General features: G+C 45.0%; 1 protein-coding gene across 5 annotated transcripts in view; it reads left to right on the forward strand.

Annotated features, from left to right (window-relative positions):
- The first annotated feature begins 419 nt into the window (after positions 1 to 419).
- The window catches only part of LOC308551499 (overexpressed in colon carcinoma 1 protein), a 34,081-nt gene continuing 18,527 nt past the window's right edge, over positions 420 to 15,973 (forward strand). For 3 of the 5 annotated variants that reach the window (XR_013998043.1, XR_013998044.1, XM_081126055.1), the window contains exons 1-2: positions 538 to 678; positions 12,789 to 12,813. Coding sequence is in view for 2 of the 5 variants with exons in the window: in XM_081126055.1 (XP_080982181.1) it covers positions 633 to 678; positions 12,789 to 12,813 (71 nt within the window). In the remaining 3 variants the exon portion in view is untranslated. Of the gene's footprint in view, positions 679 to 12,788; positions 12,814 to 15,973 lie in introns of all 5 variants that reach the window. The other 2 variants (XM_081126056.1, XR_013998042.1) reach the window with 2 other exon arrangements.

Consider the following 15,973-nt stretch of genomic DNA (forward strand, 5'->3'; position numbering starts at 1 on the left):
GAATATTTATGTTCTTTATTAGCCAATGAGGATGGGGGAACAGAGATGCATTGGCTTTCAGTTAAAGCAGAAATGAATCTCGGTTTGGCTTTAGAGCTGAAAAGCATTCAGCCAATAACATTTTATTGGGCTCCCACTGTGCGCAAAACAGGTGCTCCCTCGACTTCCTCTGCTCCCCACGCCCCGGAGGAGGGAGTGGAAGTGAGGACGGGATAGAAGGCAGAGAGGCGGTGCGGGCTGGGCCGGGGAGCATCCCGGGCGCCGGGCCACACCCCTCAGCCTCGCCCTCGCCCCCAAGCCCACTTTAAACTCCCGCCCCCTCTAAATAAAGACCAATGCCCGGCCGGGGAGACCGCAGGAGGCTGCGGATTGGCCGGCGCCGCGGTTGCCGAGGTGACGGGTGGGCCCGGCAGGGTCCCAGAGCAGGGCGGGGGCTAGGGTGCCAGGCGGTTTCCGCCGCGCCCTGGCCCGCGCGCGCCCGGGGAGGGAAGGGGCGGCCCCCGCGCGCCCCCCCGGGCCCCGCGCGCCCCCCGCCGCCCTGCGGCTCCGGACGCGCCGCCCTCCGCCTCCGTCTCCGCCCCCAGGACCCGCGGCCGCCAGCTGCGAGCGCCGCTTCCCCGGCCGGCGGCGCGATGGGCTGCGGGAACTCCACCGCCACCAACCCGGGCGCGGGCCGAGGTGAGCGCGCTGCCAGCCGGGGCGCGGGGACGGCGACCCGGGGGCGGGGGGGGGGGGGGTCGGCCGCCTCGGCTCGAGAGGTCGGGAGGAAGGCGGCGGGAAGGAGGGGTGCAGGGAGCCGCAGAGGGAGGGCTTGCAGCCCCCCTGTGCCCGTCCCCATTTAGGGACCGGAGCAGACCGCCCGCTTTAGGAACCACTGAAATCTGGGCATTTCCCCCGCGCGGGGGCGGTCACGCCTGGGCGAGGAGAGCCTGCCGGGCGGTCCTGCGGACGGAGCGCGGGGAGGACCGGCGGCGGGGCGCCCCTGCGCCGGGCGGGCTGGGCATTCTCCTGGGGAGGGGTCCCCAGCGGTGGCCCGTGCCCTCTGCTCCAACACCAGCCCCCAGGCCTTGCCCCCAGCCCCTCGGGAGCCAGACGCTGCACCTGGGGAAGTGCAGCAGAGCAATCCAGGACTTTCTCGGTGGTGCTGGGGGGTGCGAGTGGGGTTGAGAGCTGCACGCAGGGCTCTGGAAACTCATCCGAGTCGGTCTCGAGGCTGAAGACCTGCCGGGCTGTTAGGGTTTCTCAGGGAGGCTGCAGTGCGAAGGAAGCTTTAGATGTGTGACAGAGTTTTAGTATTAGCAGAAATCTGTCCCTGTATTTTTCATTAAAAGATAAAAACAAACCGAAACTTCTTTTTACACCACTTCGTGTTGTTGATGGGCAGGTGAGGTCTTCTAGATTCTCCCAGCCACTCAAGACTTTGTATCAAGTGACTTATTCCAAAATTCAACCCGTCCCTTTGATCCAGCCAGTGCCTCCCCATTTAAGAGTCTGAATCTGTTTTGAATAATATCTGCTGCCCTATTCTAGTGTCCGTTATGATAAAGAACTTGTATCTCCTCCAACTGAGATCAATCAGATGCCACATCCTATCCCAACCAGCAAATGTAAACAGCGGTCTGATGCTGCAGTGTTTCCCAGGGGGGGCTGTGGGTGTGTGTGGATGCCCTGTCAATGACTGTGACCTTGGGCCTGTCACTTCCCTTAACTCAGACCTGACTGGAAGATGCAGTTTAAAATCCAAACCTTATTTGTTTTATTTTAAAGTTTATTTTGATGCTAATGTACTGGGATCAGATATGGAAATCTGCTCAGTTAATTGGCCAAGTTTGTTCTTCCTCTTTGGTTGTCTGTAATCAACACATATGGAATATTTTAAGAGAAGGTGCTAACATATGTGAGGTTCTAATCATAGAGCTGTGAATGAACCCAGGTAATGATTAATTGAAAAGTTTATCTCTTACAGGTAACCTTTATTATCTTGAATTAAATTCCTAGCCTGGTAACATGCATAGGGAGCCACCAGGAAACGAATCTTTTCAATTCATATCACAGCGACATACATAGGTTAGTTAGCGCCTGTGCTAAGGAGGCAAGTACAGGATTCTCACCTGAGAGTGGCCTATGAGCTCTGCATGGAAACCTGGAACAATGTCAAGGCCACATTCTGCATCGAATACACCCACTCTACTTTACAAAAGGGTTGAGGACAATTATCCACATTAGAAAAACACACACACCACTGTAGGAAGGATTTGTAACAGATTTTCCTTAAAAGTGGAACCAGTTTAGTTCATTTACATTTTTATTACTGAACTGCTTATCATGTGTGAGAACCGAGGGAGGAGTTCCACGGCTAAGTCAGAATAACAAGACAGCTTTGAAATGGTAATGTACGAAAATGGGAAAATCTGATTCTCCTTACACATATCTGGGTGATCTTTTCCCTCCTCTAGGAGCACGCTCCGTAATACATAAAGGGAGGTATAGTTATGTTGGAAAAACTCATGCCTTTTTGATGAGTAGCCTTACTTTTGTTTTTGGTGGACAGCTCATGCAAGAGCATGTTATTCTGTCTGCAAGCTTGCTCTTTGCTAAAAATTACTTTATGTTCAGAGAGGAGCAAGATAGCTAGTGCAGACTGTGAAACATTAAGAAGAAAACATCATGAACAGGGAGTTATTGCATCACCTCCTTGAAGGACCTGCCCTTATCTTTGAGAAGTCATTGTCCAAACATTTCCCTGTGGGAGAGTCCAGCTGTCTCACTCAGGGATTTGGTTATTGTTATTTTGAAATTTTCTGTTAGCTGGTGGTAGGCCGTTAGTTTCAGAAAGGAAATGCATTAGGATAAGAGATGTCAGGTTAAACAAATAAACCAGAGTGCAAACGTACTTCAGTTTCTTTCAGTTGTGAACTTAGACATCAGTATCATTGACCGAGCTGCAGACCTCTAGGACTCAACCCAAGCCCACAGAAATGTGTTAACTAGATGTCCCTGTGTTCCAGCGAAGATACTTACAATGTGCAACTTCAGAAATGTCCCAGGATCATACAGTTCAATTGCCATACTTAAGCTTTTCAGCAAAAAAAAAAAAGTAGAGAGAGAGATGGTAGGAAGAATCCTGACCTTGAGCCTGGAGAGTGAGGGTTAAGCTTGACTTTGGCACTGTGCTGGTTGTGTTACCGTGGTCTTTTCATTTCACCTTTTTCGGAGTTCCAGATTGAAAGCACTCTGTAGTGTAATCATGTTAGAGAAGTAGAATATTACCATGTTGAAGGTGAAATGGCTTTCCCTGAATATTTTTCTGTAAGAACATGGCAAATCCACTTTCAAAGGAAGTATTAGTACATTGTAGTAATGCTCCCGAATCTGAAATCTCCATTATAAGCCCTGTTTTACTCCCTAAGTAATTCAGGGAAAACCAGGTCATTGTTTCTCCTTTCCCTGAGCTATCTGGACAACTGCCTTTCTTGGCCTTTGTCTGGTGGAATTGGTTAATATGACACATTGGTATTTAGTAGTGTACTTGAGTAAATTTGATTCTGTATGTCCACTACATAGAGAAACGGATATGCAGTGAAATGGTCAACGGCCAGAAGAAATCAGCTCCTAGATCCGTCAGACCCTAGATCATTCAGGTTCGGTTTCCTTCACAGGAGATTTCTGACCGTGAACTTACCCCCCATGTGCAGAGCCCTGTACTCTACTAGGAATTTAGGGCGAGGGTCGGGGCAGCCAGCAATGATGGTTGTAGAATGAAATCCAGCTTTCTTGCTCTTGAGAAACTAATAATCTAGGTAGGAAGATTAACCATGAGAGAACAGTTGTAAAGCAAATAGAGTGCACATTGAACATGCATGTGGCCAGGAGACGTTGAATAATATAGTTCAATCAGAGAAGGCTTCCGGGAGGAGTTCGGCTATCAATCTAGATAGGACCGTGAGAACCATTTCAGTTACACAAGAGCTCTCTCCGTTTTAATGTTTTACTAAGATCACTCTCTCAATGGAGGAATTTGGTTTTTCCCTACGGAGAACCAAGAGCGGGAGGACTTCTTGTATTTTCCATTCAGCAAAGATTCAGTACATTTTCCTGCATCATCTGGAGTCTAGACCCTAAAGTATAGAGAGACATCTGGAATAAATAGTCCATTTTTAAAGGGTTGCATTTACTAGAAGTCAGGGAGCTTCTACTCTCTGTCCCCCCACCCCCACCTCTCTGTCTCAGCCATCAGATTCTCTATCCCTTTGTTTTCCTTTGAACATGTTCCCTAATCAGGCAGAGAAATGAGCCAGCCTGCATTTGAGCTAATGATTTATAACAGATCAGTCATTCCCTCTTATATAGTTATACATACAGATTGTTAAGTGAGTCTGTAACGTAAACCAGAAGTCCTTTAACAGTTTGGATGGTTCCAAATATCTACAATAGCCTATTTCCATGCAGACTAAGGCTGTAGAAATTATTTGCAGCACAATTACTTCAGACGTATTCTGCTCTTGATAGTTGACTGAATTGGTTAGTTGTAGTTTTTCTGCCAGAGGTATGTAACTGGCAGCTGTCTAACCATAACTTTGTTGGCAGTTTATTATCAGAATGTTTCTATCATGGGTCTTTTGCTAGTTACATAACAACAGTCTGAGGAGGAGGAGTTTAATAATTATTTATTCCATTTTATCAGTGTCCCCAGGGAGTTAAGATAATTCTCTTGGGTCCAATTATTTAGATTAGTCACTCTCATCCCCAATTAGATAGATAATTGCATTCTCCTTTGGTGTAGCTGTATAATCCAGCTTTAATATATACCTATAAATGCTTTGGTAGTATTGAAATGCTGCCACCTTGCTTAGTTAGCATTAGTCCAGGCCAAATAGTGGTGGAAATACTGTACAATTTTGTTGATATCATCAAGAAGTCCTGTTATCTTGTGCTGCCCAGTGCACTTAGGCCCCAGCCTTGCCATCCTTTCTTTTCTTTAAACCTGCTGAATTCTCTTGTTTTCTCTCTGAAACACTCTGCTGGAGAGCAGATTTGTCGTCTTTTGTGTTCCCCTCCGCCAAATGTAGGCCTTAAGAGAGCCTCATGCATCTTGTTCACAACTGTACCCTCAGCCTCTGGACCAACAGCCAAACTTTCAAAGAAATTTTTTGACCCTCAAAAACTTTTTGTTGTTGAATGAATGAGTATATTTGGGGGGGGAAAAAAAGACAATACAAAATTAACTCCTAAATTGTGTGGGGACACTGTGACTGATGTAGCCATTGCGAGAACAAAATAAAACCTCGGGCAGTCTGGGAAGCCTCCTTGGAAGAAGTTGGACTTGATTTGGCTTGAAAAATAGGTAAGAATTGGATAAGCAGAAACAGGAGGGAGGGCGTTTTTAGTGCTGTATGAAGTCAGAGGGACGGAAATGGGCCTGGTGCATTTCAAGGCACTGAGAAGTCTGGCCTGCCTGGCTTTCCTAGTGCATATTGGTTACAGGGTGTTGGGAAGGAGGTAGGAATGGTCAGGATTGGGGCAAGGAGTACAGAGAGGCTTTTGTTATAGTAAATCCTGCTTTTGTCATTGATCAGCTGCATGACCTTGGGCAGCTTGCTTCAACTGTCTGTACGCAAGTTTCCTCAACTGTAAAATGGAACTGACTCCAGATGAACTGAGCTAATGTATGTAAGTGCTTAGAACAGTGCTTTGTATATTGTTAAGTACTCAACATGCTATTTATTATTAATATAGGGAAAGACATTCGTAGCTGGGGTAGAAGGAGAGCGCGAACATACAGGGTGACATAAATTAACGCTGCTGTCTGGGATCAGTGACTTGACCAGGGCCTGGAGTGGTGGAGGCGGGGATATCGGAGACCCCCAGAGGACAGCCGGGCTGAGGGTGGACTTCATGTCAGGGAGGAAGGTGGAGGGCGAAGTGGAAGTAAACCCAAACTGTTAAAGCCTGGGCAACTGGAAGGAGATGCTGCTACTTCTCAAGGGGAGGTAGGAAGATGCAGGTGATCAGTATCCTCTTGGATGCGCCTCCTTTGAAACTGATGGTGAGAGACAGGAGATGTGGAAATACCTCTCTGAGGCATCACCCCTGGGCCCACAGAATCAGGAGGTTCACTCGTTCCAACTCCCAGAATTGACCTTGCAGCCACGCGAATGGTTCATAAAGGGGACCTGAGTGAATGATTCAGTTCTGCCATGAGCTCCTTATAGCTCAATACAGACATGCCTTAAGTTATAGCAGCTAAATGTCCATGCGTTGCTTTAGGTCTGTACTTATATGGTTGCGTTTCTTTATTCATTTTTACCTGCCTAAGGTGTAGCCACTCAACCAGGAACACCGGTGAGCAAGAGATTTCCTGTAAGAGCATGCACATTCATTAACATAGTTTATATTTCTGGGACACATTGACCTGAATGTGTTTTCTCCATTATTGAACAAGTGACTTATGAATCTGTTTCTTTTGTTGGCTTCTTGAAAAGTAAACATGGCTTTGGGTGAACTGAAGAGCTGCTGTTCTCCTTTGGGCCAAACTGAGACTATGACATAGTTTTAGAACTATTGTGGGTCAGAGGAGACCTAGCAGGCTGTCAGAATTAAAGAGAATTTTGTTTATTTTTCTGTAGTCATGCTTCTGCGGTTCTCAGAGGGGCTCTTTCATAAAGCAAATAAAGAGTAACACATTCCTGCATATTTTTATTATTTTCCATAAGAGCCATCATCATTTATGTTTCTTATCATTTATAGTGAAAGAAGACTGATTTTATAAATCTTGAGTACTTTTTAGAAATTCTTTATGTATATAATTTTATTTTTTGGTGTGTATGTTTAAATGATCACCACTTAGTCTGAAGAAAGAAATATGGTTTAATATGTAATTTAACAGTTCATTTATTTGTGTGAATATTTCTACTATGATTACATCAACTCTATAAAGTGCAGATAGAGTAGTGATGAAAAAAGGCATTAACAAACTATTCTTTCAAATGCATAAATGTATGAGATCTTTCTTTAAAAAAGATAAATATTTTTTTTATATTAGAACTTGGCATGTGTGAGGAACTCTTAACAATAAGTATATGAGTCTGAAAAATGTTAAAAATATACCGGGAAGTATGGCTCACTCTTCTTGACTTATAAGACTGATGAGCTGAAAAGGGACATCTATAGGAACCAAGATGAAAATTACTGACCTGATGTAGTATCTTGCAGCTGGCTTGTTTTATCATTCATTAGGAATAAAATTTTGCCTCTGTTTGTGGAATGTATAAGTTATATAAAATTTAATTCTCCCCCAAATATCAACTTTGTGACACATTTCTGTTCAAAAAGAGAATATGTTTCGGGAGGGGTGGGGCAGACAGGGCTAAGAAGGTCTAGGGGTTGAATGATAACCTCTGAAAAGGTATGGCCACGTCCTAATGCTGCAGTGGGTAAGTGTTATCTCTTTTGGAAAGAGGGCCTTTGAGATGTGATGGAGTTAAAGTGTTCGAGATGAGGTCATCTTCGATGGTCTGGGTGGGCCCTGCATCCGGTGGTGAGGGATCTTACGAGAAACCGAGAGGAGGAGACGTACAGAGAGGAGAAGGTGGTGTGAGGACGGGCCAGCGAAGGGGCGTAAGCTGAAGAATCTGAGGGGTGCTCACTGCCCAGATGCCAAGAGGCGGGGACGGGGTCTTCCCTAGAGCCTCGGGAGGGCCCGGGCAGCTGCTGACACCTTGACTTTGTCCTCTGGCCTCACTGACCGCTTAGTTTGTGGTGATTTGTCACAGCAACCATAAGAAACTGGTACAGGAGGTTGTTCTGCAGTTGTTTGGGAATGGAACCAAAGACAAAATCAGAAAATATCATCAAAAAACTCTTATACCCTGAATGTAAGTAATTATTTGTTGTAGTTCATACAGCACGATCGCATCTTGGTGTGATTCATAAAACACTTCAAGGTAGTTCAGAGCCTCACGTATTAAGATACCAATTTTTAAAAAGATTTTTAATTGATTTTTAGAGAGAGAAGGGAGAGGGAGAGAGATGGAAACAGATGTGAGAGTGAAACATCAAGAGGCTGCCTCCTCCAGGCCGTAACCGGGCATGTGCCCTGACGGGGAATCCAGCCAGCCACCTTTCAGTGCTCAGGATGACACTCCCACCAACTGAGCCACACCGGCCAGGGCAGGGGACCACCTTTTTATAAAACATGTTATAAGACGTGAAGAACATCCGAGAGGTGTTTTCCCTCCTGATACCACGCAGTCCTCCGACACCAGCTGGGTGTGCCACAGTTCAGTTCAGGTCTGACACTAACTCCATGCAGTGTCAGTCGCCACGGGTTTCAGGACTCGGTGCCACAAGATGCCCATACTCGAGACACCAGTCACAAGTATTGGGTCCCCAGGTAACTTGCACCTTTGGGGGGTTTCCACAGCCCCCTCCTCAGATTTCATAATTTGCTAGAAAGGCTCACTGAACTCAGGAAGGAATTTTGCTTTCCAGTTTAAACTTACCGGTTTCTTGTAGACACAAATGAACGTCCTGATTGAGAGGTACAGAGGGTGAGGTCTGGAAGGATCCTGAGTGCGAGACTGTTGCCACGGAGCTGGGATGCGCCACCCTCCTGGCACATAGATGTGTTTGCCAACTCGGACGAAATCTGGTGGTTTTTATGGAAGTTTTGCTAGGTCGGCATGGCCGATTAAATCAACGGCCATTGGTGATTAACTCAGTCTTCAGCCCCTGCCTCCCTCCTGGAAGTTGGGGAGTGGGGCCGAAAGCTCCAACCTTCTAACCAGGTGTTGGCTTTTCTGATGATCAGCCCCCATCCTGAAGCTGTTTGAGGTCTTGCCGAGAGTCACCTCATTCAAAGGAAAAAGGCTCCTATCACCCTTATCATTCAGGAAATTCCGAGAGTTTTAGAAGCTCTGAAAGCTAGGAATGGGGAATAAAGACCAAATATCTTTGTATGATTCCACAATATCAGATTACATTTTTGAATGTCTGAATACGTAGGATTTGCTATGTGTTTGTAAGTAACGGAGACTTTGACTTTGAGACTCATGGATAAAATATTAAAATCTTTTGAAGTGTGTCAAGTGAAAGGTGAAGTGGAGTGAAAGTGTGAACAACCAGCAGTGTGTACTACCTGTTAAAGAACCAGAACGCCTCCTTGCTTCCTTACGTCCCCTAACCATTTACAGTTACCTTTTGTCGCTACAACTGCATATGAGACTTTTATGAAAGCAAACCTCCCCCCTTCTACTTTTTAGGAAGATATTTAAAATTATGATGATCATTTATACAGTTGGAAAACAGTCATTAACTCTCTTGACCCACAAAAATTCTAATGGTCTGTATAATTTGTGGTGCTTTTATCCCACAAGAAACGTCATTACCTTGTTTCCTCTCTATTTCTTGGGAGGCCATTATGTTAACGCACCAAGGCTGTGTTTAAAATTGGAGTCATTTTGGCAGGAAATGAAGTGGTGCTAACTGGGATGATTGCTCTGTCCCCAGGGTTTGTAAAGAGGTAGACACACCACTATAAATATTTGTTTAATAAATGACAAATCACGTGAACCATAAACACAATTTAATGCAAATGGGATTTTGCCAACATCCAAACAGCTGTAATCAAAGTGTTTTTTTGCATAAATTCAAGACCTCCACCTGGTTAATTATGAACAATATTTAGGTGAAGTGTGATTAAAATGTTGCAGTGAGGGTAAGGATATTTTTTTCTTCTATTTATAATAATTTTATGATTTTATACTTTTTTTTTAATCCTTACCTGAGGATATTTTTTCCATTGATTTTTTTAGAGAGAGAGAAAGAGGGGGGGGAGGTGAAGGGGAGAGAGAAACATCCAAGTGAGAGAGATGCATTGATTGGTTGCCTCCTGCAGATGCCTCAACCGGGGCCAGGGATCTAACCAGCAACCCAGGCAAGTGCCCTGGACTGGGAATCGAACCCGAGACCCATCAGTGCACAGGCTGATGCTCTAACCACTGAACCATGCTGGCCAGGGCATGATTTTATACTTTAGCTGAGCAAAGATATTTCACATTTTATATTCCTAGATATTCTGAGAGTTTTGCCGAGGGTTTCCACCAGCTACAATTTTTTTTACTCTGAGAAGTTGTGTGTTGGAGAGTTATGTCCTACCTGCCCTTATAAACTTATTAATACCATGTTACCCTGTTTCAAGGATGCACATTTGCTATCCTTAGGAAAAAAAAATACAGCACCCTAGCTGTTTTGGCTCAGTGGTTGTGGTTAGAGCGTCGGCCCCTGGACTGAAGCGTCCCGGGTTCGATTCCAGCCAAGGACACACACTTTGGTTGCAGGCTCGATCCCTGCTCCAGTCGGGGCATGTGCAGGAGGCAACCAATCAGTGTGTTTCTGTCACATTGATGTTTCTCTCTCTCTCTCTCCCTTCCTTCCACTCCCTGAAAAGCAGTGGAAAAAATGTCCTCAGGTAAGGATTAAAAATAAAAATAGAGCACATATTACAATCATATGTGTGCACTTGATGTGGTGTTTCTGACTTCTTTGCACTCTTTGCCACTATTAAATAGATGGTGACCTAAATAAGGGACGTTTGAGAACAAAGAAACGATCTCTCTGACTTCCTTTTGGGGAGGTAGCGCCAGGCATCTGCCTTGGGCCTGCTGGGATGTTAGATGGTGAACCCGGCTGGGCGCCTGGAGTCCGGTGCAGTCTAGGTGGAGTGGATGGATGGAGGGCTCCTGGCGGCTGATTAAAATAAGTACTGATTAGACAACAGGTGCTGTTTTGAAACTAATTTCACACACATTATTGAGCTTTGTCTTCTCAGCTGCCTTTACCGGCTCCGTGTTAGAAACTGAAGCACAGTGATTTATTGGGTGTTAGACAAATAATGGGACAAGGACTTGACCGGGGCCTTCTGCCTTCCAATTGCATGGTGTTCCTTTCCTAGCACCCTGCTTGCTGCGCTGGAGTGGGATGGTTCCTGGCCCCTCCGCTCCCCCTGTGCATTGTCCTAGTGGCCCTTCATTGCTGAATGGACTCATGGTTCACGTTGTGGTCCCCTCACTCTTTCCCTTGCAGCCCTTCACGGAATCGAGTTGCTGACACATAATCTGCTCTCCCCTCCCCTGACCACAGCAAACCCTCAGACCTTCCCTGTCCTTTTCCGTGAAAATGAGAAAATATTATTTTCATTCTAGACTGTCTTCCAGAATCTCATACTTGTTTTGACTTTGAAATAAAAATGTTCATTTTCACGGGTTTTTGGTGGCACTAATCCTTTGTTTATTTTTTTCTTTCAAGATGCTCCGCTGTTGGCAGTGTTTCTTACGTTAAAGATTTTTTTTTTAACTTTTAGGATATTTTTGCTTTTATAATCTCAGATTCCAAAGCAGTTTTTATTTATACAGTATAATTGAATTGGTAGTTTGGGCACAGAAATATTACTCTTCTCTGAAGAAAGGAACTAAACTTGTTACAAAATTCAGGTTTGGTCCAAGCCTTAAAAGTATTTGTTTGAGACGTAGTCTTCATTATCTGTGTGCTCCGCTGTGACTCTGCAGATGACAGGTCCTGAATTAGGATCAGAGTTGCAGTGACTTTTCCTGCAGACTCGCTTGCTTGCTTTGTAGCACGTCTTTCTTTCTTTTCATATTTCTGTGACTTGTGCCAAAGTTATTTTAACTTTCCATTTCTTAGATACGGAAATTGAGATATTAAGTGAAATGTGACTGCTTATAATAACAACTGAGCTATTTTTGTGGCCAGACTTCGTGCTGTGTTTACATGTATGGTTTTTTGTTTTTTTAAATCTTCACAGCCTTTAAAAGAAAGGTACTCTTATTACCCTCATTTGTCATATGAGGGAAGTGAGGCTTTAAGAGGTGAAGGGACACTTAATGTTATGTGGATAGTAAAGTTGGAGGCAAGTTCTGTGGCGCTAGATGAGGGTATTAGGAGAAGGAAGCGTGGAGATCGGACTGTGTTGTGGGCAGGGAACCTGTGATGAGTTATAAGAATGGGGTCCAAAGGGGTGGGTGTTTCTGGCACATGAGTGGGAAGGGGAAATGAGAGGGTTCAGTAGCAAACAGGCGCACAGTTATGAACATGTGTAACTCCTTTTGGAACCAGGCTGGTGTCCTTGACGCTTCCTAATTCACCTAGGACATTACCTCCTTTTTGCCTCGTGACTTGGCTTTACTTTGTGACTAGTGCAGAGTGTGACATATAACAATACCAGGTGGACAGACACCAGCTTAGAAGGGGTATGGTTTAGCAAAGAAAATATTTCTCAGATGCATCAGTGTCTTTCTCTGTAAAATGAGAAGATTGGATTAGGTGATCTGCAAAACCCCTTCAGAACCAACACCTTGTAATATATAGGAATTGTTAAAAATGAGCAGAATATCCCGGCAGGCGATCATGGTTCGATTCCCGGTCAGGGCCCGTGCCCGGGTTGTGGGCTCGACCCCCAGGAGGGGGCGTGCAGGAGGCAGTTGATCAGTGATGACTCTCATCATTGTTTCTATCTCTTTCTCTGAAATCAATAAAAAAAAACATTAAAAAAAATAATGGGCAGAATAAATTCTAAATTTAAGATTTGAATTTTATGATCGTCTGGTCCTCCTTATTCTGAAATAATCTTTTAAAACACCATATTCTCAAGTTGTCTTGTAGAATATTATTTTAATTGGGTATTGGGTTTAAATCTTTTTGGGGGTGGTGCTTACAATATTTGTAGCAATACTATCACTTTAATACAAACCTATCTTTTTTTTCCCCCCTAGGCCCTGCAGGAGCAGCTAAAGATGTGTAAGTACTTAATATTATGATTTGCTAAACTCTTTCTGAGGAGGACACTGTTTTCCGTGATTATGACCTTTAGATATATGTAGGTATAGCCAAAGAGACATGGACATACTTTCTGTACTATGTACAAATCAAGATTATCATTTGGTTTATGACTAACATGCTGTTTGGAGAATATGATTATTTGTGACTTTTTCCCCCACACGGATTTATTGTATTGTTTTTTAGAGAGAGGAAGGGAGAGGGAGGGAGAGAGAAAGATCGATGTGAGTGCCAAACGTAGATTGGCTGCCTCCCGCACGCCCCCTACTGGGATCAAACCCACAACCTGGGTATGTGCCCTGACCGGGAATCCAGCTGGCAGCTTCTCAGTGCATGAGAGATGCCCAACCAACTGAGCCACACCGGCCAGGGCTATTTGTGACTTTTTATTTTAGCCTTTCAGCTGCCCTAGGCCTTTAACTGGGAATGTTAAGAAAGGGAAATGCCTGTGTTTCCATCCCAACTTCTGTCGAGATTTCTTCTGGTTAAAGGCAAGTGACTATGAGGCCCATAGCTCCTGGGATGTGTGGTGTCTCACAGGTTGCCAGGGGGCAGGGGGCCTGGAGCCGATAAGTTGGGAATTAGGTATTTGACCACTCAGCATAGCCAGTCAATACTGAGTTGTTCAGATTATAGGACATTTAAGAAAAGAGCTGCTCTGTCTGAGAGGTTCCTGGAGCTCAGGCACCCATTCAGTATCTCCATTCGCCCCTTCTCTGCATCTTCCTATCTCCAGTCTAAGTATAGTAAGGACTTTGCATTCGTTGGCTTTGTAAGAGCGCGGTTACTCCATGGAAGGTGGGGTCAGCCCCTGCCCCACTCACCCCAAACTGGTTTGATATCAAGACTGATGGTGCCGCACACACCAAGAGGGCATGAAAAGATTTACTACTCACATAATGAGCTTTTCAGGGAGGGCAGGAGAGGCACCCAAACTGGTGCATTCAGCCTGAGTGAAGGAAGGGCTGCGTGGCTTTGGTTCTGGGGGTTGGGGAGCAGGGCTGGGGTGCAGGCTCCTGTGCGGGGGCAGAGGCTCACACGGTTTGCTCTTCCCGCCAGCACAAAGGGAGGAGTCCCCGGCTTTCTCACCAGCTTGCACGCGCATGGGGCAAGAGGGGAATGGCAGGACTTGAAAGCTCTCAGCGGTCAGACACCAAAAATAGACTTTGTTAATTGTAAGGAAGAATTCAGAGAAGATTAGAACGGGGCTGTATAGTTTTTGGGGAATTAAGTGAGCATTTTATATGGGACTTTAGGTGCAAAGGAAGCAGCAGAGATTGCTTCAAACTCCTGGTTGCCGTGTCTGAGTTGATTATGAAAACATTTAGCTACAGCAGGTTTGGCATCCTTACCTTATTCCTGTTACTGCAGCGTCTCGGGCCCTCCTTGGGCTCCTTCCACTTCTGTATGTTGTTGCCAGACACTCTCCTGCCCTCCTAGGACCTCTGCTCCGAAACTCTCATTATTTCTCATCGCCCCCTGGATTGAGTCCAGAGTCCTTTGGGAACAGGAAGGTCATCTATGTTTTAGCCTTTGGTTGACTGACTCTGCCTGAGGTAGAAGGAAACACTGCGTCCAGGGGTTGAGCAGGGCCAAGGACAGAGGTGGGCTGATGTCCCACCCAGTGAGGTCACTCTCGGGCCAGTGTGACCTCACACTTTCTGTCTCGGTTCCTAGTTCTTTGCTATTCCCGCTTCCTAGAATGGCATTTCCCCCAGTTCTGTTTGTAAAAATCCTATCAATTTTTTAGGACCTACATCTTGTTCTTTGTGAAAAGAATTTCATATAATCAACTGGGTTTAATGTGTCGGTTTCTTCTGAACTTTTATAGCAGTTTGGACCTCTCTCATGATACATCATATTAGGCTTCTATTGTAGTTATTTATCTTCTTGTCTTGTCCCCTTGGAAGCTGAGGGAAGGGAAATGCCTTGCCCATCACAGTGTCCCCTCCAGGTATTAGTATTACGCTTTGAACATAGGGCTTAACAAGCACGTAGTGAATGAGTTCCACCAATTCTCTTCAAGCAGAGATTTCACGGCTTCCTCTTGCTTTTAGAGGCGTGGGGATTTCTAATAAAATTTAGTGAGGCCTTGTGGGCATTTTGTCAACAAAATTTATTCCAGGATGTGAGATGCCATTTAACTACTTTTTAAAATCCTGAATTCTCCAGATTTAATTTTTCTGTGGCTATATATGGCTCATTGTATGTCCTATAACTCTAAAGGTATAATTTTACTGAATAAATGATCCTTTTAAAATAAATGTAAATTTAATTGGAAAAAATTAAAGAATATTATAGTATTACTTTTCCGTGCACAGTTATGCTCAAACACTTTTTTTTTTAAAGCAGAGATTTATAAATCTTGATTATAACAGGTGATGCCATGAGTGAACGAGGAGCTAAGAAAGTAAGACCATTTAAACTTTTATGATGAAGATTAAAAAATTTTTCTTTTTAATTTAAAGAGAGAGATCCCAAACCAAAAGGAGTAGACAGTGTCACACAACAGGTGCTAAGAGTATAGAACCTCAAACAGGGCAACCACCCTGTTACACAGACCACAGAGTCTTTTGGGAGAATTATGGTTATTTTTAAAAAAAGATATCTTTATTGGTTTCAGCGAGAGGAAGGAAAGGGAGAGAGAGAGAAACATCAATGATGAGAGACGTGTCATTGATTGGCTGCCTCCTGCACGTCCCAAAGCAGTGCTGGTTGTGAGATGGGGAGGGGTGGAGGCACCGAGGAGTGATGGGGTGAGGCCACCCGAGGTCCCCAAGGGAAAGTCACCGTGGGAAAGGAGAAGAGGTGATGCGATGAAGGTGCACTTGGAGACAGAATAGATACGATTTGTTGATTGACCGAATGGGGAAGTAAAGGAAAGTAAAAGCTGAGGCTAATGCTGCATTTTCAAACTTGAACCAGGGGAAGGGAATGGCGGATGATCCATAGAGGTCAGACGGGCTACAGGGAGGAGAGGATCCATTGGGTGTGGCCTGGTGGCCATGCTGGTCACCTGGGGGCTGTCGTTTCAGTTGAGTGGTGTGACTCAAAGTGGAAGCGGTAGGAGCCAGGGAGTGTGCGTGGTCTTTCATTTCAGGTCTGGTGGTACAGGATGGAA

Source organism: Miniopterus schreibersii (genome assembly GCF_964146895.1).
Source record: "Miniopterus schreibersii genome assembly, chromosome: 2".
Lineage (NCBI taxonomy): Eukaryota > Metazoa > Chordata > Mammalia > Chiroptera > Miniopteridae > Miniopterus > Miniopterus schreibersii.